General features: G+C 35.6%; 1 protein-coding gene across 2 annotated transcripts in view; it reads right to left on the bottom strand.

Moving 5' to 3' along the window:
- PDS5A (PDS5 cohesin associated factor A) overlaps positions 1-24,982 on the bottom strand; it is a 77,790-nt gene that overhangs the window by 13,784 nt on the left and 39,024 nt on the right. For both annotated transcript variants that reach the window (XM_059844962.1, XM_059844963.1), the window contains exons 9-26: positions 24,634-24,749; positions 23,742-23,836; positions 22,631-22,776; positions 16,508-16,659; positions 13,555-13,668; positions 12,879-12,960; positions 12,094-12,142; positions 11,825-11,964; positions 10,711-10,826; positions 9,904-10,009; positions 8,867-9,027; positions 6,117-6,240; positions 4,815-4,973; positions 4,490-4,558; positions 3,729-3,865; positions 2,929-3,052; positions 2,432-2,636; positions 1,824-1,938 (exon numbers count right to left, since the gene is read on the bottom strand). In XM_059844962.1, the coding sequence (XP_059700945.1) occupies positions 1,824-1,938; positions 2,432-2,636; positions 2,929-3,052; positions 3,729-3,865; positions 4,490-4,558; positions 4,815-4,973; positions 6,117-6,240; positions 8,867-9,027; positions 9,904-10,009; positions 10,711-10,826; positions 11,825-11,964; positions 12,094-12,142; positions 12,879-12,960; positions 13,555-13,668; positions 16,508-16,659; positions 22,631-22,776; positions 23,742-23,836; positions 24,634-24,749 (2,210 nt within the window). The remainder of the gene's footprint in view (positions 1-1,823; positions 1,939-2,431; positions 2,637-2,928; positions 3,053-3,728; positions 3,866-4,489; positions 4,559-4,814; positions 4,974-6,116; positions 6,241-8,866; positions 9,028-9,903; positions 10,010-10,710; positions 10,827-11,824; positions 11,965-12,093; positions 12,143-12,878; positions 12,961-13,554; positions 13,669-16,507; positions 16,660-22,630; positions 22,777-23,741; positions 23,837-24,633; positions 24,750-24,982) is intronic.

Here is a 24,982-nt window from a genome sequence, read left to right as displayed (position 1 = left end):
GCAAATTACATAAATAATTATCAACTTTGAACCAAAACACCAGTGGGATTTTATGTAAAAAAATATGCACCTAAAGGAACACAGTCACATAAAGTTATTCTTTGTATCCATTTCAGCAATTTCAGAATATGAATTAGGAAGAGAAAGATGCTTGAGACAATATAAAGATAAAAGGCAACCAACCCCAAACATATTCCAACAGAATAAGCTTAAAAAACTACATCAGTAACAGTATCACAGATAATGGTTCAGGAACTGCTAAGCAGGCATTTACTGTACATCACTGTATCTAGGCCATGTAAACCAAGACAAACTAGGGACACACCTAAAAAACACATGGCAAAGGCTGTTTTTCCAACTTTGCAAGCATCTATGTTCACACTCTAAAGTGAACACTAAGACATTTAGAGCTGTTAAAAGAAACACTGTATCACATTGAATGGAAAACATTTTTCTCATATCTCAGGAGACTCCTCAGAGGAGTATTCCTGCCAAAATTCCCCTACAGAGTATTTCTTTGTTTGGAGCAGTCCCTTCTGGCTAGTTCAGCCAGTCTGCGACAAACATGAGGGAGGAAATTCGACAACAAAGGAAAGCTATACAAGGACCATCCAAAAAAGCTCTGCACACCCAAAAGTGCTTCTCAAAGAAGTATTAACTCAGTGACTACCAATGAGAACTTGTTCCCATGCATTCTGGATAAAGTACATGCTGCTGGAGGATGCTTTCAGATGTTGCCAGGAACAGGCAGTGCTGGGACAAAATGTAGACTTGTTGGTAAGGTAAAAAAATCTTCACTGACTTCAGGTCTGACCAGGTGTGAACCAAGGAAACTCAAAAATCAGAACATACCAAGCTTTTCATTTAGAGAAAGAATCAGACTTGGACTGTGAGAAGTGAAGGTGCAAAAAGCATTAAGATCTGAACTAGTCTATTGGTGCCAAAATAGAACTGCTTTTTGGATAATGTATATCATAGTATGTGGTTATACATGCCTAATACAAAACTAACAAAGCTCAGTTTCATCAAAAATTAATACAACAAAAAACTAAAACATTAAAACCAGAGCTGTGTGGTGAGAGAAACAACATGCTTAAACAATTTTTAAGTGTTAACTATTTTCTAAAATTTTAAAATTCACTGCAAGGCATAAGGAGCAAAAGAAGTTATAATTAAGATGTGAAATATTATTTGAGGCACACGAGAAGGTCTGAATGTGGAAAGAGTACAGAACAAGCTCCTGCCAAGTATGACAGTATTGTATACAGTAATCTGTGCTGAATACATTAAGAAGTACTAAGCCTGTACTGCTGATGTATCGTGCAATTGGTAAGTCAGCAGCAATTACTTAGAATGAATTTTAGTAGGCTTGCATAGGAAGGGGAAAACAAGGTTCCAGTGAGGCAGGACCTACCCAGACTCACTGTTTTCAAGTCTTGGAGAAGAGCCCCATTATAAAAGTTCCAAAATATTTGAACTAACATTACTTGACATCCCATAAATACTCCTAGGCACAAAGACAAGATTCTAAAATCATTACTTACTTTAAAAGAAGCATACACAACTCACTAATTTGGTATAACACAGTATGACGTACAGGTTACCATTTGGGCTTTCAGAATATACTGCTAAGTAGTTGTTGATTCCTTCTTTGCATGGTTAAAGTGTTCCATATTTCCATTTTCCATTTACTGGTTTGGAAGATACTGCTGATAAAACAAGTATTTCTTCTTCCTATTTAGTACTTTCCTCTTCCTAATCAGTTTCTTTCCATGTGCAGAACAACTCTAAGCATAAGAATTCTAGAATCACTTGACACTTACTCTTTGACATCACGAAGCTGATCAACATCCTGAGGTTTTGTGAAATCTGGATCATGTGCCAGTAAGTGAATCATATATGGTACCACGTATTCCGGCAGCAAGGACAGCAATTTTTCTACAGTAATAACAACAAAAAATTGCTTCTATGTTACACACATACACATACATCGTAAGAAAAACTTTTTTCAAACACGAAATGTAAAATTTTGACTTGCATTTTCTTCCTACTGACATTACTTTCAATGAATCATTAAAAATAAATGAGCATGTTTTACTACTACAAAACTACTCAGTCTTGCTTCAGGAAGGTGGTCGTAAAGCCTAAAAATATCAGGACATAAAATTGTGGTTTTTGAACAAAACAACTACAACCATAAGAGTACTGTATTTTACATCCATAATTCTCAGCCATGTACAGAGTAGTATTTTATGGTTTATGCTAATACTGAACTAAGTAAATTTAGATTTGAATGTGTCTAATATAAAGGTGAAGAAACAGATTAAACTTATCTAGTGTTTCTTTAGAAAAACCAATTGCTTAAGGTTTAATAATTATTCCTTCCAGTTTAGTATTATTGTATTCTTAACAATTTCAGTGAAATACTAACCATTAGCCATAGGATTCTGCTTAATATATTCTCTTCGTATACTGATGTTTTTGAGCAAGCATTGTCTGGCATGTGCTCTTCTCTCCTTCACAGGGTCTTTGGCACACAAAGCAAAGATTGCCATATATTCCAAAGGGAGCAGTAACTTCACAAGTGCCTTATGCAGCTTCTGGGCAAATATCTGCCTCACTTGGTAGCACTCATCCTATAGCAACACAAACCATAACAGTGCAACCATCAAAATCCTGGTCTTAAAAAAAGAAAAAAAAAAAAAAGAAAAGAAAAAAAGAAAAACAAGGCATTCAAGGTGGAATTATGAGGATGCTTTCTAAAAATACAAACAGAAGCAGCACTATTAACATTTGAAATTGAAACTTCAGTAACTTGTGAAAGCTGCAGTGAGGAACAGAATATACTCTGTAGCAGCAACAAAAGCTCAGACGTTAAGGACTCAAAACTCAATTAAGGGTCACTTCAATTCTAATGCAGTTACTTACATTAATGACGAGTGCACAGAGCTGGAACTGTTCTGGGGTAATTATTTCATGGTAACAGGGTTCCTGTGCAAGCTTCATTATTGCACTACCAGCAGCTAATCTCAGTCGAGACATATCTGATTTACTAAACATGGCAGAGAAAAACCCCAAATAATTAATCACAGCTCTCCACAACTATCCTTGAATTACCTGCATGTCTCAATTTCTTCTTTTTACAAGATCAATGACATCCCAGCAACACAGCTCTAGATCAAGCTAAATTAACCCTTCCAAATTTGTGAAAATGAAGTGCTTTGCTTTCCCCACAAAAAAACCTCTACTTCGAGTAAAGCAATGAAATTAGATGAGTCAAATTTCTTGTTTTCCTATCACTGTCTAAATTAAAGCAACACTTTTGCCACAGTTTTTCTCTTTCCTTTGTCACCCTCATGATTAAACTGAGGTGCAGCTACCTCACAGTTGGAATGAAGAAGCTCCACCCAAGATAAAACCTAATATGCTTGGGAGGTAGTTATCACTCAATTGTTTTCAAAGATACCTCTGCAGGTGTTCCACTCTCTACAATGTCTTTTACTAGGAAAATCATCTAATCACCTACTCTGTAGGTATAAGCGAATTGCAAGAAAGAGAATATTTAACATAATTTCATGCTGCCACTCCACTCCTAATATTACTACTCTGATCAAACCTGTAGCCAACATGGTGCTGACATTAACATTCCACAAGCACTCCAAAAGAACCAACATTCCCTGAAATTCTTGAACAAAATTTATGGAAGCCTGCAAGGAGCAAACTCTGACCTGATTCGCTTCTGTTCTGTCAAGTCTCCTTCGCTGACGAGCATAGCTGACAACAACCGGAGTGTGGAATTTGCGGATTTTGACTGGTTGTTTTTCATACCCAACAACCAGCGTACCAAAAGTTTAATTGCCTGCACCTATCACACACAAACAAATCAACAATGAAGTTACTTGCCAGAGCTGGTAAGTTACTAAAACCTACTGTTGCCAAATTGAAATTCCCATAGATTTCTGTGTATTAGAGCAGATACATTTTTAAAGGAACAGAATGAAGCAGTAAATATTTAGAGTGAAAAAGAAGCAGCAGTATTCTGACCTCAGGAGACTACAACTATGGTGCACTGTCTTTGCAGATTTGCATCTGCAAAGGATGCAGGATACTTGATATACGAAAAGCAACTAGACAAAAATTCCTAGAAATGGCCATAATTAGATTCCCATTCATCAGGGCCTCAACGTACTTCAAGTCTGTTTACAAGTCAGTAAGGTCAGTCACTTTTCTTGTAAGGAAAACTACAACTTCTGAATTTCTTGATATTCTCAATGCTCTGAATAATTAATATCAGTAAGTGAAGACAACAGAATGCATAGTTTCTATCAGTTTTATCAGTTTTGTGTATAATTCACAAAACCAAAAATATTCTAATAGGAATAATACAAAACCACTTGAAGGGATTTCTTCTAATATTCCCCACAGCTTGAAGAAAAGTAAATTTTTTAATTGCAGATATACACATTATTGCTGTCAGCAGATAACACACCTTTGCTAGTACTTCTGGAGAGACTTCTTCATCTGGAGACCACAATTTTCCATTTTTCTCACCTGTTGACTATAGAAATTCATGTAAGTATAAAAAGTGGTTCAATCCATACAGAAAATGAAGAAGCAAAAACAGAAGAAAGTAATGGATTAGGCTTTTTTTTACAAAAAGTTTGTTTTATAATGCAATTATCACTGTACTAACCACTTAGAGAACATTACATTACAGACCCGTTTGACAAAAAAAAGCTCCATTCCCATCAGAGCTCATAATAGGCTAACAGCATAATAAGTACTTACCAAAAAAAAAAAAAAAAAATTCTTACCCTATCATTCATTAGGAGATCTTTCACAATGAAATTTGCAACAACAGATTTCATTGGAGAAGCAAACTGGTCTGGAGCCAACATAGAAATATGACCCAAAGAGACCAAGGGAGTTATAAGCTGTTCTGGTACATCAGCATTCAAACTTCTACTAAGAGGCTGGGGAAGGAAAAATAAAATTCAAAATTCAGCTACAGTTAATAAATTAACATGTCTTAAAATAGTTTATTTTACTGCTGTATTGCTGATACATTTCACTGTTTTTCCAAAAGAATTAATAAAATAAGCAATCAGAAGTATAAAGAATACAATTTCCTATTCAACAGAGTAAATTAAAATCTCGCATAAGGGAAGGGCAAAACAAATTCTATATTCTCTTCTTATTTCAAAGTGAAACACATTCAAACCTGAGTGACATAAGAAAAAACTTTGACTTAATTTTGTTCAGAAGTTGTGAAAACCTGAATCCCAACCGTCAATGGTAGAAAACAGCAGCCAAAACCTTGGAAACCACCAGGGACATTTCTACTAGCCATCAGTATTTACCTCCCAGGTAACAGTCACCAGGACAATTCCTGCATCACCCTACACCACTGCATCAGATTCTGGTATTAGGGAGGGAACAAGCACTCTCACAGAAGTCTAAGCAGAAATTGTAGTCTGCAAGCTTAATTCAAAGCTTTTCACACTTAAAAATTATGTACAGGCTCAAAGACAGCCAAGATTAAGAACCTAAAATATTTTACAAGTGCAGATTAATAATGTTATTATTTAAAAGACTACAGTGAGAAGTAATAAACTGCTCTGTATAGAATATCTTTTTTGCTTAATAACTTGTCTAAGGAAGCAGTAAGTGAACAGTAAGCTGATGTTCGAGCTTACAGCCAAGTTGTTCTGCACTAACTGCCTTAGTGAGGCAAGGCTGTATGTGTAAAGACCTTAAAGCTGGGTAATTCAATACAGCTTGAAGGCAGGGAATGTTATCTCTCATTTAGTATCTGCTATATGTGTCCCCATGGGATTTGCTGTGGATCAGGCCAGCATATTTAGCTTACTTCCCCCAAGCTTCTTCCATGCAGATAAAAAGAAAAACCTTCACCTATCAGACATGAGAATATTAGTAAATTGTGACTTTAGGAAACAAATGTTAATAACTTGCTATTGTAAAATTAATGACTTAACTACCATACAACTGTAGGCTTCCTGACCTCATAAACTGTTACCTGTTAATAAACAATAGGAATTAATTTTAATTACTAGTATCAATTATTAACAGAAACAAAACTTAAAGGCAACACATACCTCAAAGATCTGTGCAAGTTGTACTTCTTTATTTGAAAATATGGCATGTATACAGTGAACAGCTTGTTTTGCCTGATGAGGAGTGCCTCTTTTTGCTTTCTGATGCAAAATCGGAATTAGTGTTCTGTGTGAACATTAAACAGAATACTTCAAAATGCAATTTGCAATCAAAAAATAATAAGTATCTTCACACACACAAATCTATCATCACTGTCTTATAAACCAAGTATCCCTTTGAAGTCTGCTCAGGAACGATCACAATCATAAAGTAAAAAGCTGGATGGAAATGTATTTAGCAATACTTGAATATCTGACTGTACACATACAAGAAGAAAACAGCACACAGAAAAAAAAATCAAACATGAAAGAACATAATGATCAAAATAAAGCTATTTAGGAAGACAAATGTAAGGTGGAGGCAACATGACAGTTTCAGCTAGGATGAATTCCTGGACTTATTATCCAAGCCTGGGAATGACAGGCCTGAAAAAAATCTGTGAAAGCTAAGAATAACCACTGAACATCAGTGTGTTTACGGGCTTTTATAACCAGAACTTTTAATCACAATATATACACAAGCAATCAACTGCTTTGCTGTGACATTTTGAATCCTCTGCAATCTATCTTCTGATGCGCCGGGCAGAAGCCACTCCTGACACCAGGTCCAGGCTGCTCAGACTGTTCAGTGTCACTCCCCAGGCAGTGCTAGAAGGCAGGCCTGTCCCACCAGAACTCAGCAGCTGAATCACTAACTCAGGAGGTTCACCCTGCAGCTCACCTAGCAACTAACACAAAAAAACAAAACCACCTAGAAAGAGTCAGACACAGAAACATCCCCGAAAATCTCCCTGCTTCCTTGAAAAGCTCTTTTATAGTATTCAGTACATGGATTATTCAGCACCCTGCTGACACATTCTACATAATCAAAATCAGCAAACGAGGCTAAAGAGCAACTTGCTGGGTTGAAAGAATCAGTTGCCTCAAAACCCCCACAAAATCCAAAACCAAAGACCCTGAGAAACATGTTAACAGTATCCTGAAGTAGAAAATCTCTTCTCAAACCTGCCAAGATTCCACATATTGGATTAAGAGCCAAAACAGGACAGAATTCAGTAAAACCTACAGTTAAAATAAGCTTCAATGCCTAACCTACAGTTTTCATGGTGTTAAGTACATGTACATTTGCATTAGGTCTTGGTGCAGCAGTTACAAACCACACCTCAGCACACCCCAAGTGACACAAATCTGCAAAAGGTGAAACCTGAAATGCTGACATGCACCTTTACATGTTCACATCTACAAGTTTACACATGGTCCACAGGCTCTGTTAGAGCATGGCCAGTGCTTTTCATCAGGATCCCGAGGCATATGATAGTCTTCGTCCATGAACTGGTACGAAACCCCTTATTCATTTCCTTTACACGGAAAAAGAACTTGAGCTGCTGCTGCTGGTGAACAGTGCTTCAAAGGACAGCAAGTAGTCGGCTCACAGAAGCATTAAAAAAACCCCCAAAATACAAACAGGTCCCTTGAAACAAACTATCTTGTTGACTGCATCATATCATTCATTTACGATAAAGATTTCTGAATATACAAAATCTGGAACATCTACTTGTCCTCAGACATCAATTTTTCTTTGTGTCAAGTGTAAACACTGACATGGTTTTTCAGAATGCCAACCTGACTTGCCTGGAAACCATGCCAAGGCTGCTACCTCCACTTTGACAGTTAGATTTTTAAGTTGGGACCTCCCAGACTAAACTTCACCAATACCTGGCTAAGGCATGAAGTCAAAGAAATGTCAGCAACCAGATCCTTTGGGATGATATAGCCCAGCAATAGAGTATTAATTAATTATGATTAAATTCTGGTAGGGAAACAAAGACACTTGGGACTGTACTGGGAACTGTAATCACAATGGGGATTGCTGGGCTTTTTTTTCTTTTTACCCCTACAAATGTCTTTAAAAGTATCTCATATACCTGCATTTGTAATATTTTCCTTTTGTCCAAAATCTGATCCCCATTCGGAAGAATCACTGAGGTTACAGCTTTAATTTACAGCAAACTTAAAAGTGTACACTGATATGCATTTTAGCATGGTAATATCCAAAATACTATTTCAATATAAGTGAACTTGAAATGTGTGATTTATTATTTGGACAAGTTAGTTACTGATAGGCTGATTTTAAGGTTTCGGATGTTACTCACAAGGTATTTAATAGTCAGTGAATACCTTGTAGATTATGCAGCTTTAATCAGCAGTACAGTATGAATTGCATGACAACTTACAGATAGACAATTATGCTTGCTTTTAGATTTTGCTTCCCATCTTGTTTAATAACAAACAGAGCTGTTAACTATATCAGAGATTGTATCTGCGTTTGTTACAAAAATAGAAAAAATAATATGAAGGATAGATATGAGTAGAAATTATGCTAAGTAATCATATCTTTGCTGTATTTTTGCTGCTGCTTATTTTGTAACCTAAAAGACTTGCTATGCACAGATTTTAATGTCTCTATTACATGAAGATTTTGAAGAAGTACCTAACACATTCAATAAACACATAAAAAGTGTGAGAGCACAAAATTAAAAAGTGCAGGGATAGGGAGAGAAAGGTACTGAAGGAAATTGAAATCATGGAAGAGAAGGTTTTCATATTAACAAGACTAGATAGGGGTAACACACTGAATAAACTATGAAGAGGCAGAATTGCAGATATGAAAAGCAGAATGTAACAGTACTCACGATCTTATCTGTGGCAAGTCTGTTTCTATTTTGTGACCCGTGTTTCTGAAAATCTGTATGGCTGCCTCAGCTACCTTATCATCTTCCATCCTGAGGCACTGCAGTAGAGACTCATAGGTCTCTGCAGAGTGGAACGAGGTAGGATGTGTAAAGGACAGAACCTGCGGACACACATTAAAACAAAGGTATATTTATTCATAGTAAATGAATAATCAAAAAACAAAATTATGGCTGTTTATGGGCATTACTATCACCATAAATAGCTGTTACACGCCCATACGAAACCATGGCATTCATTAACTGCATTGTGGAGAAGATTATATATAAATTTTCAAATAAATTCATCTAGGTTTTGCTTTTCAGGTCCTCCTTTTATTTTCTAAGAAGCTACATTATTTGAAAATATAAAAACATATTTCTTCAAATGAGCACTTATTCAAGAGTACTTGTTTATATTGCAATCTATTTAAGAACACTTCTTTTTAACCTAATTTAACTGAACTGAAATTTTAATTCTTCCAGAATCTATAGTCCCGGAGCAGAAAAGAAACCAAGAAGGTTAAGACATCTACAAACAAAAGACGAGCTACCATTTTCCAGATATTTCAAATCCTTCTTTCTCCCCCTTCCACTTCTCAGCACCACTGAACACAAGTTCCCTTCTTCTCATTAAATAACGTGGCTCTTGAGCTAACTGCTAGCTCTCCTTCCAGTGTCATACACACCCCAGAGAAGGTGTCTCTCCCAGTTTCTCTTCCTCTCACTTTACCTCTACACCTTTTTCTCTACTACTTCCCTAAGCAGAAATCAATTTCTGCTTTAACATGTACATTTCAATGCTTGGCACCCTTTTCAAAACATACTTCTTCCAAGAAACCATCTCTTCCATTATTCTTCTTTCAAGTGAGTATGAATAAGCAGTTTCATACATTAAAAAAGTAATTATCTAAGTAATAACTACTGAACCCATGCTAACATTAATTCGTTACTCACGCCCTTTTTGCCCCTTCCATTACAGCTGCATTAATGTAGATTACCTTGAGAAGTTCAAGCCCTGCACGAATAGCAGTATCAGGACTTACACCCTCCTCTTCATCATCAGCTGTCCCCTCTATGGATTTATTCATTAGTTTTACTAGTGCACTGAAATGAGGATAAAAAAAGGAACAAACAAGTAAGTATAACAATGTTAAAGGCTGCAGATACAAGCAAGATTACTTAGTTTTCACAACATATACAGGGAAAGCAACAGTCCTTGGGGGTGGTGTTGGCATTGCTGTTTGGTTTTTGCTATTTTTAAGTTATTGCATTAGTCCTTTTCCTTCTAATTTCACTTTCTGCAAAACAAATTCTTTAGGGGGAACAAACTTCCATCCAAAAAAAAAACCGCACCATGCTGGTGGCATTAGATCAACACATACTTGCACAAGTTTCAGAATGTAATTACGTTGCCAGACAAGTCTCAAAAGAAATCAAAACATTCTCTTACACAATCCCATAAGAGCTAATTAATTCAGATGCTATATGGAAGACTGTGCTGCCGTTAACTATGTGAAAATTAGGTTCCAGTTTTCACCTGAAGCCCCACAAATAGAATTTTCACCATGAACTGCTACATTTTAAAAATCATTTTACAGACAGCATAGCAAAGCAGCATCAAAAGAAGTTGCATCCTCTAGGTTGCTGGGAATGAATACATCTACATAATTTTGATTTAAAACTCACCCACACATTTAGTGCTAGGAGAGACCAATTTAAACACCAAGAAAATTATTTTTTCTTTTGCTATTTCTAGCATATTTTAATCATTCATGAGTCAATTGTTCATGATCTTTCAAACTTACCTAATGGCTTCTGAGTCAATATGTACAGGGGCAATTCTTTCCAAAAGAAATTTGACCATTTCCAGAAAAGGATTTGTTGGCTGCTTAGGATTTGCAAGTTTCCGGGCTATCTCCCTCTAGAAGAACGTTAGATACAAACAAGAATTACACTCATTTTACTTACTTCTTAAACATGTTGAGTAAGCTAAATATAGTTACTTTTTTTTTACCAGACAGATTGTCTATATAATCAATGAAATGTTTTTAGAGGGGGACTGCTGGTATCTCCACACCTCTCTTGATCATGTTATATTCAAAGCAGACATACTTTACAAAACTATTTCTAATTAAGAGTTCTTCAGGAATTGCAGCCCAGATTCAAAACAGATCTAAAGAAGAGTGAAGTGCAGTGCACAGAATGTGTATGTCTGTTGTCAAGTGTAATCCAGAAAACTGTGGGTAACCCTGCACTACATGAGATTTCATAACAATGAAAAAAAATGTCCTGCTTCCTTCCCTGTACAATTTCTGAGCCATTAGACAAAACCCAAGAAGGCTGTGTCTGTTCATAGATGCTCTTTGTGATCTTTGTAATTCCTGCCAATGAAATTGCTTGTTTTGTTTTTTAATGGTCTAAGGCAATCTGTGATGGTTGGCAGAATCTAGAAAAGTACATTTTAATATTAAGGTGTGTATTTTCAAAGAGGTTAAAAAATGAGAAAAATAAAAAAGTGATCTCAAAACACTATTTTAGGATGAAAAATAAATTAATAATATGCAGATGGTAACAGATGACTTGCTGGTACTTGAAAGCTGAACCAGTGTGAGAAGACAGCTTGGGAACCCCAGCACAAAAGAAGCACTTGAAACAAAATATTTTGAAGAAATAAACTGGTCTTTTAGACATTATGCTTGATGCTTATAATCCCAGGAAGGAATTAAGCTGATGTTTTCTTAAGATAATGATTGCAACTATCTTCTCCCTAATCTCTACAGGTTAATCAAAAAGACATTTTTTTGAAAATTGGAAACATGTAAAAACCATGTTTAGGTAACTAAGATGACCATTAATTCCAGGTAGCACTTTTATGCGTAAATATTTATGGTATGAAAGTTTGCTTTTCCATTTCCTTACCACACAGACATCTGCCTGTTTACAAGAACACGTAGGGCTAATTAACAGTTCAAGCTGGGACCGAAGTTTCTCATCATCACCCAAAACCTGATTGAATTTCTTCACAAAATCTTGTGCTTTCCCAGGATCTGGAAGGTTTTCTGTATGATCAAAAACAGTTTAACGTGAGATAAATTTGCAACTTCAACAGGCCAAGACTCACAGAAATACAGTTTCCAGGAATGCTGTAGTAGTTTATAGAATGTTTATAGAAAGCTATTAACACTTACTTGCTATGGTCATCAGCTTTCCAAACATGGCAGCACTGTTTGCTTCTGACTGAGGACAACAGCAAAAAGAGAAACAAATCAACAATATCTCCTTCATAAAAATACACCTTTAAGCTGATCTATTAGTTCTTCTGCAGCACTACTTTCTACTTCTGAATCTTATGTTTTATGTTTTTGTTTCAAGAATAGATACTGGAATAGAGTAACTATCATTAGCACCTACTACACAGAAAGGCGAAAAAATCTTCTTGTAACATCAAAGAACTGCAAAAATTCATTAATTCACATAACAGGTCAAAATCAGGAAAAAGCCCCCAGTACCCCCAAAAACAGAAACTTCCCATAAGCCCACTCTCTCACCAAAACCTCAAAGCAATGCCCTTTCTATTTAAAATTTCTACTAGTAAAATTCCAGAAGAAATATTTAAAAACTTGTTTTTTCTAACCAATGAAGAAATCACTGCTTTATGTTACAACATATTCCATTTTCAAAATCTCTTAGAAAGTGATAAAGAAAAAAGATCTGTCAAAAGCGAACAAAAACCTTTGAAAAAATTTCTTCCAAAGCTCTTGAGCAGTACTATGAGAAAATTATCAACAGAAGGAGGTCCTATACCTTCAAGCATTACAGAAAGCAACTTTACATCATAAGAATGGAATGTTGTCCACATACAGAAATCAACAAATAATGAAGTTACATTGAATCAATAACACAGTATTAAAACCCCCAGTAAATCAGTCACGTAGATCCACTGGATAAAGCATAAATATTTTCAAAACCGTACAGTGGGCTGCTTATGCAAATCCAGCAATTCTCGTACATGACTCCTTAGCATGTTCTGGCACTTCCACATCTCATTCAGTGCTCTGCAAAAATGGGAAACAAGAAAGGAAAAACTTCTTTATGACAAAAATATGCTGGATGTTTAAATAAATAAGATTGTTAATTTATTTATCTTAACAGCGCAACACCCGTTAGGTACAATCAAAACCTACCAAATATTAAAAATAAGCGTTGAAAACAAGGTGGAACTGATTTTCTCTTTTTACAGAACATCAGCTCTCTATTCTTCTAGGAAAAATTTAACATATGCAGGACACCTGAGGTATTTCTTACAACCACCCAAATAAAAAAACAGTCCACCATCAACCAGAATTCAGTTACAGACACCTTCATCATGGTTCCTAATACAGAGCAAACCTAAGTCATCACTTGCACACTTTTCAGTCTGCATGAAAATGAATGGATAAACCCGCTCTTCTCAAATACCATGGGATCCTCTTGTCTAATGGACGTGTCGGGTTTGTATATAAAAGGGAAATGTTTTTAAATACTATGCTACTTGCAAATAATGCTAAGCATCCATTAGCTGTATTTTTATTCTATAATACAAGTAAGATAACAGAGTTGTTAGAAAAGCCTAAGAAAACAAGTATTTGTTGAATACAAACAATATTTACTTGACAGCATTTGGATCCAAGCTAGCATACAAATAGTACAAGCACTTCATTCGCTCTTCTGTTTCCAAATTGTGTGGAACAAGATACTGAGCAAAGATTTTCTCTACCAGTAATCTGCAGGAAAAGAAGAAAAAAAGAAATCACTACTGTACATGTCAAACAATATCTTCCAGACAAGCTGAAAAAAACAATAGCAGGAGTCATTAAAACCAGATTTTTCAACAAAGAAAGAAGAAAAAAGTAGTGGCCTTTTTTTCAGCTGTAAAGACTCCTTCCACTACTGACAGAAAGGCAAAAGGCAAACTGAGAACAAACCAAACCAGCAAAAACAATCTCCGATTATCTTTTTTAAATACACATTTGAAGTTTTACATTAAATACCAACTCTGAACTACAAAATAGAAGCGAGTAGTTCATCTCATTATAGCTCCCCCAATGAAAGAACATTCAAATGTTAATTCAATTCACACTAATGAAAGCTGTGCACAGTGTTCAGCAATACAATTTGATATTTATTGACAAATACTGTGTTTGAGTTTTAAGACCTTTTCACTATGTACCAGTGCACTGGTACTAGCAAGAATTCTGTGAGTGCCTTGTACAGAGACGAGGAGCACAGATCAAACACACCTTATTTCTGCTCACACAGCTTATTTTTGATGAAAGAAAATTCCAAGAGACATGATGGCAAGACAGAGGAATAAGAGGATGACCATGAGTATGGATACAACTATCTCAAGACAGCCCATGAGTATTAAAGAAAATATGGCTTTGTCTCTTTAAATGTACACCTTCCTACTGATAACTCCAAGAACTAAATTGTTTGGGGAACAGGATCTTCAGAGCTCAAGGGATTCCATCTGTTTAACACACTAGGAGATTGGAGGCATCAGAGCTCTTACCAATTGATGAACATTGCTCTAGTCCATGTCTCTATAGATACATGTTCTAGAAAAGCAGTCAATACAAATGAATGACTGCATCATCCCTTCCCTGGTCCCTGCTGGTCAGAGCCAACATTTACAAAGTGGGAACAACTGCAAGACACACTTCTCTCCTGTGAAGAAAGTGACTGGCTAGGATAACAATAGTTGGTAACAGGGCACTGTTTTAGATGTGGTTGTTTCACTCCATTCCCTGTGTATTTATTGTAAAACAAGGAAGCTCAGAGACTACACGAGAGGCAGCTCTTAAGGTCAGACGTTTTCAGTCTTGAGTAGACGTGTACATCAAGAGCCAAGCAACAGCAAACACATTATCAAGTGACCAAATTATCAATGTGTGGAAAAAAATCTGTTCTATTCCACTGGCCTGAACTCTGTGTGATATTGCACTATTATCTCCCGAAAGAAATAGTGTTGTCCCACACACCCTGTGGAAAACATTCCAGGGCTCAGAGCTGTCCACAGCTACTTTTTATCTGCCTTGCTGCATTATTGAAGGAAAATAGGCCAGAGTTGGCTGATTTTGGCCCGTGCTTGTTTATGTGTTTAAAGGATTGAACAGACTATGTCTTAAAAAATCATACCATTTCTACATCTCTTCAGGCGCTAAATCTCTAAAATCCTGATAATAGCACAAACACATTTATCCCTCTGCTGAGATCAGGAAACCAACCCAATGGTGTCACTGAGCAAGAACTTATTTGTTGGCCTTGAAGACTAGTAGCATTTGAATTACAATTTAGAGTATCAAACTGACTTAGAACATTAAAAATCAAGCCACCAATCTTTCTGTGTGGACACACAGAAAACAAACAGGATACAATCCATGACTCCTCATGAAAAAGCTAGTTTCAATAGCGTAATCAGGCTTTCTGAAATCACGTCAGAGAAAGAAACCCAGCTTTGATGACATACTCTTCCCTTAAAATTCCCTGCCTAATTCCATCAGTGTTCTGCTTTTGCTTGAGCAGAAATACAGAAAACATCTGCCCGATTCACTATACAGCTGATTCATTCTCGGTCCACTATCAAACCTGTGTACTGAAAATGAGATGCAAACACGGTAGAAAAGCCAGAAACCTCTCAATGCAAACTAAAGTATATTTTTATGTATATGCTGAATTAGCTTTGTATAAACTATGTGAAGACTTCCTGATTTTGAAAAAAGGTGCCAACTAATCAAATATGCTACTATGGCCCACTTACAATCAGCCAGATAAACAAAACAAGAGCCATCACCACTGCAGTGCTTAAAAATTTAGTATCATAACTGGCAACTGAAGGAGGCTATTGGCCCATTCAGACTAGTCACCAAGGTAACAAAACATACTGAAGTAGCAGACTGCACAAGCAAGGCGCTAAGAAACACTGTAAAGAATTTTCTGAGTCCACCATACTAAAAATCTAGGCTGAAATTCTGCCTTTGTGTGATATCACAGCTTCTCCCTTCCTGAAAGACTATTAATAATCTTCTACAACCTTGGCCAAAATACTTTTTTCAGCACCAAAAAGGTATTTCAAAAAATCAAAGGGACTGAGTGACAAAACACAGATGAATCAAATGTGAAAGCACCCCTGATGTTTCTTCAGCCTTTGGTCTACCTAAAGGTCCATATACCAAAAGGTGACATCTGTGCACGTATTGTGGTGTGGACACACACAGCACTCACAGAGGATGGATTTTAACTGCCTGGCCTCTGGAAAGCAGTAAGACAAACAACAACTGGCAAAGTAAATGCCAGATTTAACAATTTTTTTCCTACACAGTAGTTAGTTAATGAAAATCTGCTGTGATCATATATCTAGTTCCATCACTATATAAAAATGAATCCGTGAACAGATAATACAACAATTCTGAATATGCATATACATGTCTTAATGATTAATTAAATACACCATACATCAACCCAGAAATACAGAATATAACAGCTTTCACAAGATAAGAACATATTTTCAGAGTATCTCTTATCACTATACAATTAAAATTAGTAAGACTTAGATTGACTCACTTGTCATCAATGCTATTTTGATAATATATGTGCAAAAGTTTATCCTTTATCCAGCTCACTTTCTCTGCAGCATCTTTTCCAGCCTCAGCATGAAGACAATATTTCTTGTACAGCTGGGCAAGACCCATCATAGCTTCTTTTCTTACTCGCCACTTGAGAGGGAAGAAATTAAAAGAAGTTGGGGAATTGGTTTTGTAAATAAATAAATAAATAAACCAAACAAAATACAGTAAAGATGTAGAAGCATGAAAGACAAAATAGCCACTTTCTGATCTCCTACATTTAGACACTTCAAAAGCTGAAAAATGCTGTTTGAAGCCTCAAGATGAAAATTTGCAAAGCCTGTGTAAGGATTTTTTTGCCAGTACTATGCAGATTAAATACTGCCAGTACCCAGGACTTCAGTACTTCTCTGTGCCGAGCGTAAAAAATCTGGGAGCTAGCCAGCAGAAAAGAAGTTAAGTACAGCTGAACATGTATGCCTGAATAAGTGTCTTACTGAGTCAGGATTTGGAAGGCTTATCTATTCAGAGACAGGCACCAGGTAAGGGGCAGACTTCTTTCCTGTCATTGCACCATCTCATAGCACCCTTGCCTAGACACAGGAGATCTGGAGCCTAGGCCAAGCCAAACCTGCCAGGCTTGAGCTCTTAGGCTGCCTTCCAGGATAATGGGAGAGGCCCATTCTGCTGAAGCCTTGAAGCAATTGCTCTAAGACTGGAGGGATTGAGGGAAAAAAAAAACACCCAGAGTACAACAGCTACAGGAAAAGTTCATGGGTTCTCCATCTTGCTTCTGGTGGTCATACTTTATCCTCTCAAGTAAATAACAAATATCCCATTATTGAACAATTTAACAGACAAGACCCATAAGCCATCCTGTGCTGATTTGGGTGAGGAATCATACAAAAACTGACTTCAGGATTAATTTAGGCAGCATAGTGTCTCATGCTGAATGATTTACACAGTAAATCTCAGAAGACACTTGTTTTCCCCTATCATTTAGAAGAAATGCATTGAATTTGAACTGAAAGAGGTAATTTCTTTCAGGACACACTAGGTATCACTTTTGGCCTTGAACTCCCAAGGACTAACAATGCTCAGATCATTTCAGCCTAGGAAGCACAAATGTAGATACTATTATTCATCCTCAATCTTGTTAAAACTGAAGGCTCGACTCAATACCACTGAGGTATTGCACATTTAATTTCTTAATAGTTTTACTGAATACTTCCTTTTCTTGAAGGGCAAAGAAAAGACAAATCTTCTAGATAATATGGCCCATGTCACCACAAGACACTACTAGCTGTTGGAATAAGTTATAAGAGTAAGATGGAAAGAATAAACTTGTGTTTTGTTACTTGTTGTATTTCTTGAGTGACAGATGAGTCAAGATAGTAACAACTTTGCTAGAACATAACACAGTAATTAGTTTTCACGAAAAAGAAAAACTTTAGCTATAAATAGATATTATTTAACTTTTCTGCACAAATTTGTTCACTTCTGTTACAATCTAAAGCACATTTTAAAGAATATAAAAGCCTGAAAGAGAAACATTTTCAGAAAAGTAGTAATATTTTTCTGCATTCAGATATACCCTTCCAATGCAGGTGATAGCTTCATCTGATCTCCTATATGAGACAGGAATGATGGATGGCAAAACTCATCAGAAGAAAACAAAATATGATTTCTAGAAATTATTCCAGAAAATTTAAGCCTAAAATGAGGGAGTAACGAGGAATTACAAAAGAAAGGAGGTTCGGATTGCAAATAGAATTCTGATTAGTGAAATAGCTGTAGAGTAGATCTCAGAGCATGTAGAAAGCCAGTTGCAAAGTGACAACAGGAGACACTGGACCAAACCACTTGGAGAATGTTTGGAACACCATGGAAGCAAGTCATTGAATAGGAGATCCATGTAGGAAAAAAAAAAAGAATAGGACACTTCTGAGAATTAAAGCTGAAACAGAAAATGAACACAAAGAGGAATGTAATAATCAGTTTCAAAGACAGCATACATAAACACAGCTAACAGAATTACTACCCTGATTTAATTAGCAGAAGAATTTTGATAACCTTAGCTTTCTTGATTGACCAACATAATTAAATTCCTTCACTGATGACTGTTGGGCTGAGTTTTGAAAAAAAATTGCTATTGAAAATTCAATACAATCCCTTACCCATTAGAATAACTTTAATAAACATCTTACAATAGTTCTCCTTTATCTGAAAAAAAGCCACAATGGTGTTCAGTACAGTTAAAATTAACACACATGCAGAAAAATGCATAAAGAGGAACCAAAAATGGGTGTATGATTCTATGGCTCCTCTACAGCTTTTGACTTCAAGCTGATGATGTGCAAGTCAGTTCTCATGAAGGGCCTGAGTCTCTACTCCATAAAGACTGTTAGGAGAAATGCCAGTGAAGTCAGCTATCAAAACTCTCTTAACTTCTCAGGTTCTTAAGATTGTTCCAGTATTATGGACAAGAGTATTTTTGTTATTTTTTTTAAATGTCACCTAATTATACTGAAAAGTGAAGATGCTGGAAAGACCTTTGAAACAGTGTTCCAAAGACTAGATTTCAGTTTCTGGGAAGCACATTACCAGAGTTACTTTTCCATGTGGAGCAATAAAAATGGATTTGAAAACTACTGGTGGAAGTGGGGTTTGTTAGTTTGTTTTAAAATTGTTACAATCATCATGCAAATGGCTATATAGATCAAATCAGCTAAGGACATTTCTTAAAAAAATTAAGTAGTGTCTTTTAGCCAGAAACTTTCACTCTAGAAAGTGTTTAGACCATCTTTAGCAATACTGCGTCAATTAGAATATGGTCAGGAGCAAAAACAACAGATCACTTAAATGGTGTTCCAGTTAGCATGATTTCATTTTTTTCCCTGCTTTATAAAGATAAGAGGCAGAACTGAAATGACAGGTTGGCACTTTACTTCAGCCTATTGGACAAGCACTGTTTTCATAGTAATACTCATTTGACAGATGACTGCAGACCTAAAAAGCTGAAGTCAAACTGATGAACCATTATTTAGGAGTTTGCACTAGATGTGCCCAACAGAAACCCAGCTACAAAGGGTAAATGCAGCCAGCAAAATACAGAGCTCTTTTAAAGAAAAGGAGTGATTAAAATAGGTATAGAGCACTCAGCCTGGAATTGAGAAAATCCTACACAGAAAACATAGTTACATGGACATTATCAATACTCCTCTCCCAAACTGGAGAGAAATCCTAAAAATAATTAAAAAAAAAAAAAAAACAGATGAAAGTTTACAAGTCCTTGATCTTCATTCTACAGCTGTAACTATATTTACTAACACATCCTATATTGCTATGGTCTACTTCAAATGCTATGTATTTGTTGTAGTAATTTCTAGTCAGCGCTCAATTTTATTTTCCCCTCAGGATATACTTTCATTAAAGCTCTCTCCAGAGATTTTTATAAGAGAAACATCATGTACAGACAAAGTTATTCTTCACTGATCACCTGAAAAAGCACCTAACCTTGAAATGCAACATATCAAACCTACAACTGGTGTGAAATGACTTAGTCTAACGTATGAGGAACATTACATGCCACCACACTGATTTAAAGCCACACAAAAAAAGACCTAGCTCTGTAGAAATCAGTATTACAGCTGTGCAGTAATAGCTGACTGCCTCTTACTGACAGCAGCTTGCTAAAGGAAAACAGAGACACTGGTAAAGGCACAGTAACAATCATCCCCTTCTCACTAGGTGGAAAGTCCCAGTGCGAAGTGGTGGCTATACTAAAAGTTTTTGGATCTCATAAATTAACTTTTGGACATGTCTAGTGGCTGAAAAAGAAGGTGATCTTGATCACTTCTGAGAAACATGCAATGTCAAGCTGCAAGTACAACTAATTGAAGAGCTGCTTTAAAATAGTGAACATACTCAAAATAAGTATTTTCTGCATAAAGATGACATCCTTTTCCAAATCAATTATAGTAACATTCTCACTGAAAAGAAGAACAAAAAAAAAGGTAAAACTAGAAAAACCAGCTAGACTGACATAGGGGGTATCCTTTCTATAGCCTATTAAAAAAGGACAATAATAAGAGGAAAAAAAAATCAGCATGGCTTCATTGAACAGAGAAGTCTGTTATTAGGTATCACTCTCCAAAGAGCATGGAGCCACATCTGAAAAAATGTAAACAGGAAACAGTATAAACTCTGTCAAATTGAAAGTAAATCCTTGATGAAGCATGGGCAATATTTTCAAAATGAAGTTATTAAAAGCATACTAACTAAACATCTTCACCAAAGACTGCAGAAGCAGGAAGCCTTCCAGACCCTTTCTGTATAGCTGAGAGAAAAACAGATTTATTCCAGGAGAGAGGTCTGAAGAGGTTTCTTAAAGTATCATTAAGAGACATTAAAAAAAAAAAAAATAAAGCAAGCAGGAAGAAAAATCATTCAGATTTTGTAATCTTGATTACAAAAGGTGGTAACCCATCTACGACTTTTACAAGAATTTAGACATTATATACCGAATACTAATTATTCTATTATTGCAATTTGTTCATAAGCAGATTGAAGACAGCAAATGTGAAAGAAACCAAAGGGTCTGAAGAGGAACAATGTGCCTCTCAAAAGAACATCTGATGTGGAATGGGCAAACAGGTTGAAATAAAACAGTAACGACAACAAAGAGCTGACACTACTGAAAAATAAGTTACAGAAATGTGTCTATGAACTTTACATAATGGGAAGTTTTATAGAAGAAAAATTAACTTTTAGCAGACCCAGAGGTCCATCTGTAAAATGCATTAGGATCTCAAAAAATTTCCAACAAAGTCTTGTACCAGAGAGACTAAAAATAAAAATTCTGTTGTGAATTAATTATTAACTATAACATGGGGGGAAATGGCTGGAAATAAATGACTGATTTTCACAATGAAGGGAACAAAATAAACCTGTAGATGAAGTCAGAAAGGAATCTCTGACATTTAACATATGAAAAATTATTACAGAATTAACTGAACAGTGTGCATAAATTTTACTGAGGTAGTCAGATGTAACATCATAATTAAGAACTGCAAAAAAATGTCATGCTACTGAATTGTTATGATATGAAATGGAAGAAATTCAGATTAAGGTGAGGTTTTCCCACCAGCATTAACTCTGTATGTACAGCATCTGGCAGTATACCACCTGAAGTCATTCAAGAAAAACACTGATGTTAACATGAATGTTTTCCCAAACTGTCAGCTCAGTGCTCAGAAATAGCAGAAGAGACAGACAGAATGTTTCAGAATAAGAAAAAAAGTTATTATCAAGTATGTAACATGGTGCAAACTCTGAATGCTATTCAAAATCAGATGTTCTGGTGAGTGGCACATTGCTCCTAAGTCTGGTCACCTTAGTTAAAACAGGGCAAAGAACATCCAGACAAGAATGATCAGCAGTATGTAACAATCAATTTGTGTGGAAGTTAATCAGGTGATTCTTTAGAATAGAAAACAAAGAATTGGAGAATATACAGTATTCATATCTATTAAATATAAATGAGTCAAAGAATATTCATTATTTTATGCAATCCAAGATGAGATACCCAGTTAAACTATCAGACAAGTAAAAAGCAAACAAGTGAAGTTATTTTTCCCAAACATGCATTTAACTTTAATTTTGTGATGCATATGCCATGGAGGCTTATAAAGTACAAATAAATTCAAGAAGAACTTGATAAATACATGGAATAAAGTTCTCTTGGAAGTTATTATGGGCATGGGCCAGCAGACTTAAGAAATCCTTAAATCCCAAATTGCTGGAAGCCAAAAATGATGACTGTGAGAATTATAATGGGTTATAGTGACCTTTGGCTTAAACATGTGTGACCATTCTTATGTTCTTAAAATGTAACTGTGTTTATCACAAGTCAATGACTCTATTTGCTTGACAACACGTGATTGATGCCACCATAATACGCAATTTTTATTAAGATGTTCTCGTAAGAAAATAATTTTTTTCCAATGAGTATTCTTGTTAATAGTCAGCTCTGAAGATTCTCTGATTCTGTGGCTTCTTTTTTTTTATTTTACTTTTAGTGAAGTATATGAGAAGCAGAAAACACAATACTAACACTTACCCGTTTGTCCAGCGTTCTTTCCCTTACAAAGCCAAGCAGCTGGTCATTGACTAAAGAGAGATCTCTCTTGCCCGCAGTGATAATTGTAACAATAACATCATGTCGAATGGCTTCTTCTGGGTCGTGTGATCTAACCTTCAAATATTCTGTCATGAGCAGAAACAATGAGAAGCTTGGCTTTTTTACATAGGTGTGATGTATTCTGATTTATTATTAATGTTTAATCAATTAAATGTCTGTCATATATCACAACCATGTAATCTATTAAATATAGAGCTTCTGACAGGAAACATCTGTTCTGATGTCTTATATGTTAAAGTTTTATAAAACAATTAGATAACTGTAACTATCAGAAGAATATAGGAGTGATAGCTTCTGGGATAACATCATTTGCAAGAAGCAATAAAGTGAAATAAAGTTGACTAGAATCAGAAGAATATAGGAGTGATAGCTTCTGGGATAACATCATTTGCAAGAAGCAATAAAGTGAAATAAAGTTGACTAGAATATATTGTAAGTAAAGGTAGGTGAGGGAATAAGAAGAAACAAAAGAAGAAACTCATTAGCTAAGAGTGAAAAAAGTAAATAATAAAATCAGAAATACTGACAATTGTTGTAGAATAGCTTGCATCAAAAAACAACAGTATTTTCAGTTAAGCCTGAAAATCTTCTCATAGTTAACATGATACTGTAGAGAATGAAGAAACTTCATAGTTTAGATCAGCAAAAAGGCATTTTTTGAGTTCAGTGGAACAGAGTAGTGTGGAACTCAGTGACTGGTTTTGAAAATAAGTCAGGGTGTTGAACCAATATTTGCTTTGCCTTACCCGAAGTTTCTTTAGAACTTGAAATTACTTTAAAATTCTTTTTGCAATGGGTAGCTTCTTCACTACTCACTCTGACAAAGTCCACACAAAGCCACACGCTCCTCCTCTTTCTAATAACTAGCACTCATCTTCAACAGAAATCAATTACTCAGCAGATACCTCTTCCATCCCTTATCAAGCATTCTGGTACATTTCAGAACTACACTGCTATGTACAAAAATAGTTACACAGTTCCTTGCTCATTTTGTAGATTTTTTTTTTTAACTCCTGTGTGAGCATCTCACCAGTGAGGTCTTTTGCTAAATCTGGATGGTTCATTAAACAATGACTGGCGAATTTCACACTCTCTAATCTCACAGGGACATGGATATCATTGAACCTAGAGGGATAGAAGATAATGAATGTTAATTTTTAATTAGCTTTGCAAATCAGTATTATTCTCTATGTAGTAACATGTGTTGACAGTATGTTCTGTTAACTATTAGAATACTTTTATATGGCAAAATCAGAGAGTATAAATGTTTTGAACTTATCTCCATAATGTACCTCATACAAATATATATGTTATTTCTTGTGAAGTTCAGTCAGGACTAAAATTAAAGAAGGAATATGGTGTGTGGATAAAATATTGCCTCAATGGATTTTGCCCACTGACTTCTGAACACAGGTCTCCATACAATGTCAATTGTGTGTGTGCATGTACACACGTGCACACACGAAATTACAGAAACGTAAACTGGCATCACCAGGAACCATTTGAAAGGATTCTTTTTAAAAAATTATGAACTTCTACATTTACGTAAAATAAAGTATCTCTTCTCTCAGAAAGGTAAATGCCAAGCAAAACAGAGCTGCAGATACAGCTGAACAGTATGAAATTTCAGACAATGCTGGTACAGCTATTGTGTAAATTCTGCTATGCATATAATGTGCTATCTAACTTCTATGGCCATAGCTGATAGCAATATAGCAGCAGTCTTTCAGGCTTCTTTCCTCTAAAATGTAACTGCATGCAGTTTTCTGCTTTGATGATTTAATAAGGAACTTGTTCAAATACAAACAAACAGTTACATCCTCTAAAAAGGCAATGAAAAATGTAATATACTGTAAGAAAACAAAAAAAAAAGAACATGTAAAAAATAACAGAAATTCAGAATTCTATCCCATTCCTCTTACCGTCCAAGAAAGCACTGCCAAAGAGGTCGATTTTGCGTGGCCAGATCAGAATCTTTGGAGCCAAAGAGTTTAGCCAGAAGTCGAACAACAGCCAAACGTTCTTCTCCATCATTACTCTAAAAATCAAAACATAAATAAGGAACTGTAAATCATTATCTGTAATACCTTAGTAATAATTTTCTTTCTGTTTTTTTGAACAGTTAGATTAAAAACTGAGTTTGAAAGTATTTCTGAAAATCCTCAATCTCTTTAATTATCTTATAGGATTCATACGAGGCAAAATATACAAATATAATATACAAATATGAAGCTACTGTATTACAGACACTGAATAGATGGCTGTGCTTTG

The sequence above is a fragment of the Haemorhous mexicanus genome, chromosome 4, assembly GCF_027477595.1.
Source record: "Haemorhous mexicanus isolate bHaeMex1 chromosome 4, bHaeMex1.pri, whole genome shotgun sequence".
In the NCBI taxonomy this organism is placed as follows: Eukaryota; Metazoa; Chordata; class Aves; order Passeriformes; family Fringillidae; genus Haemorhous; species Haemorhous mexicanus.
The sequence above is the reverse complement of the archived record's forward strand: the minus strand, read 5'-3'. Positions and strand labels throughout refer to the sequence as shown.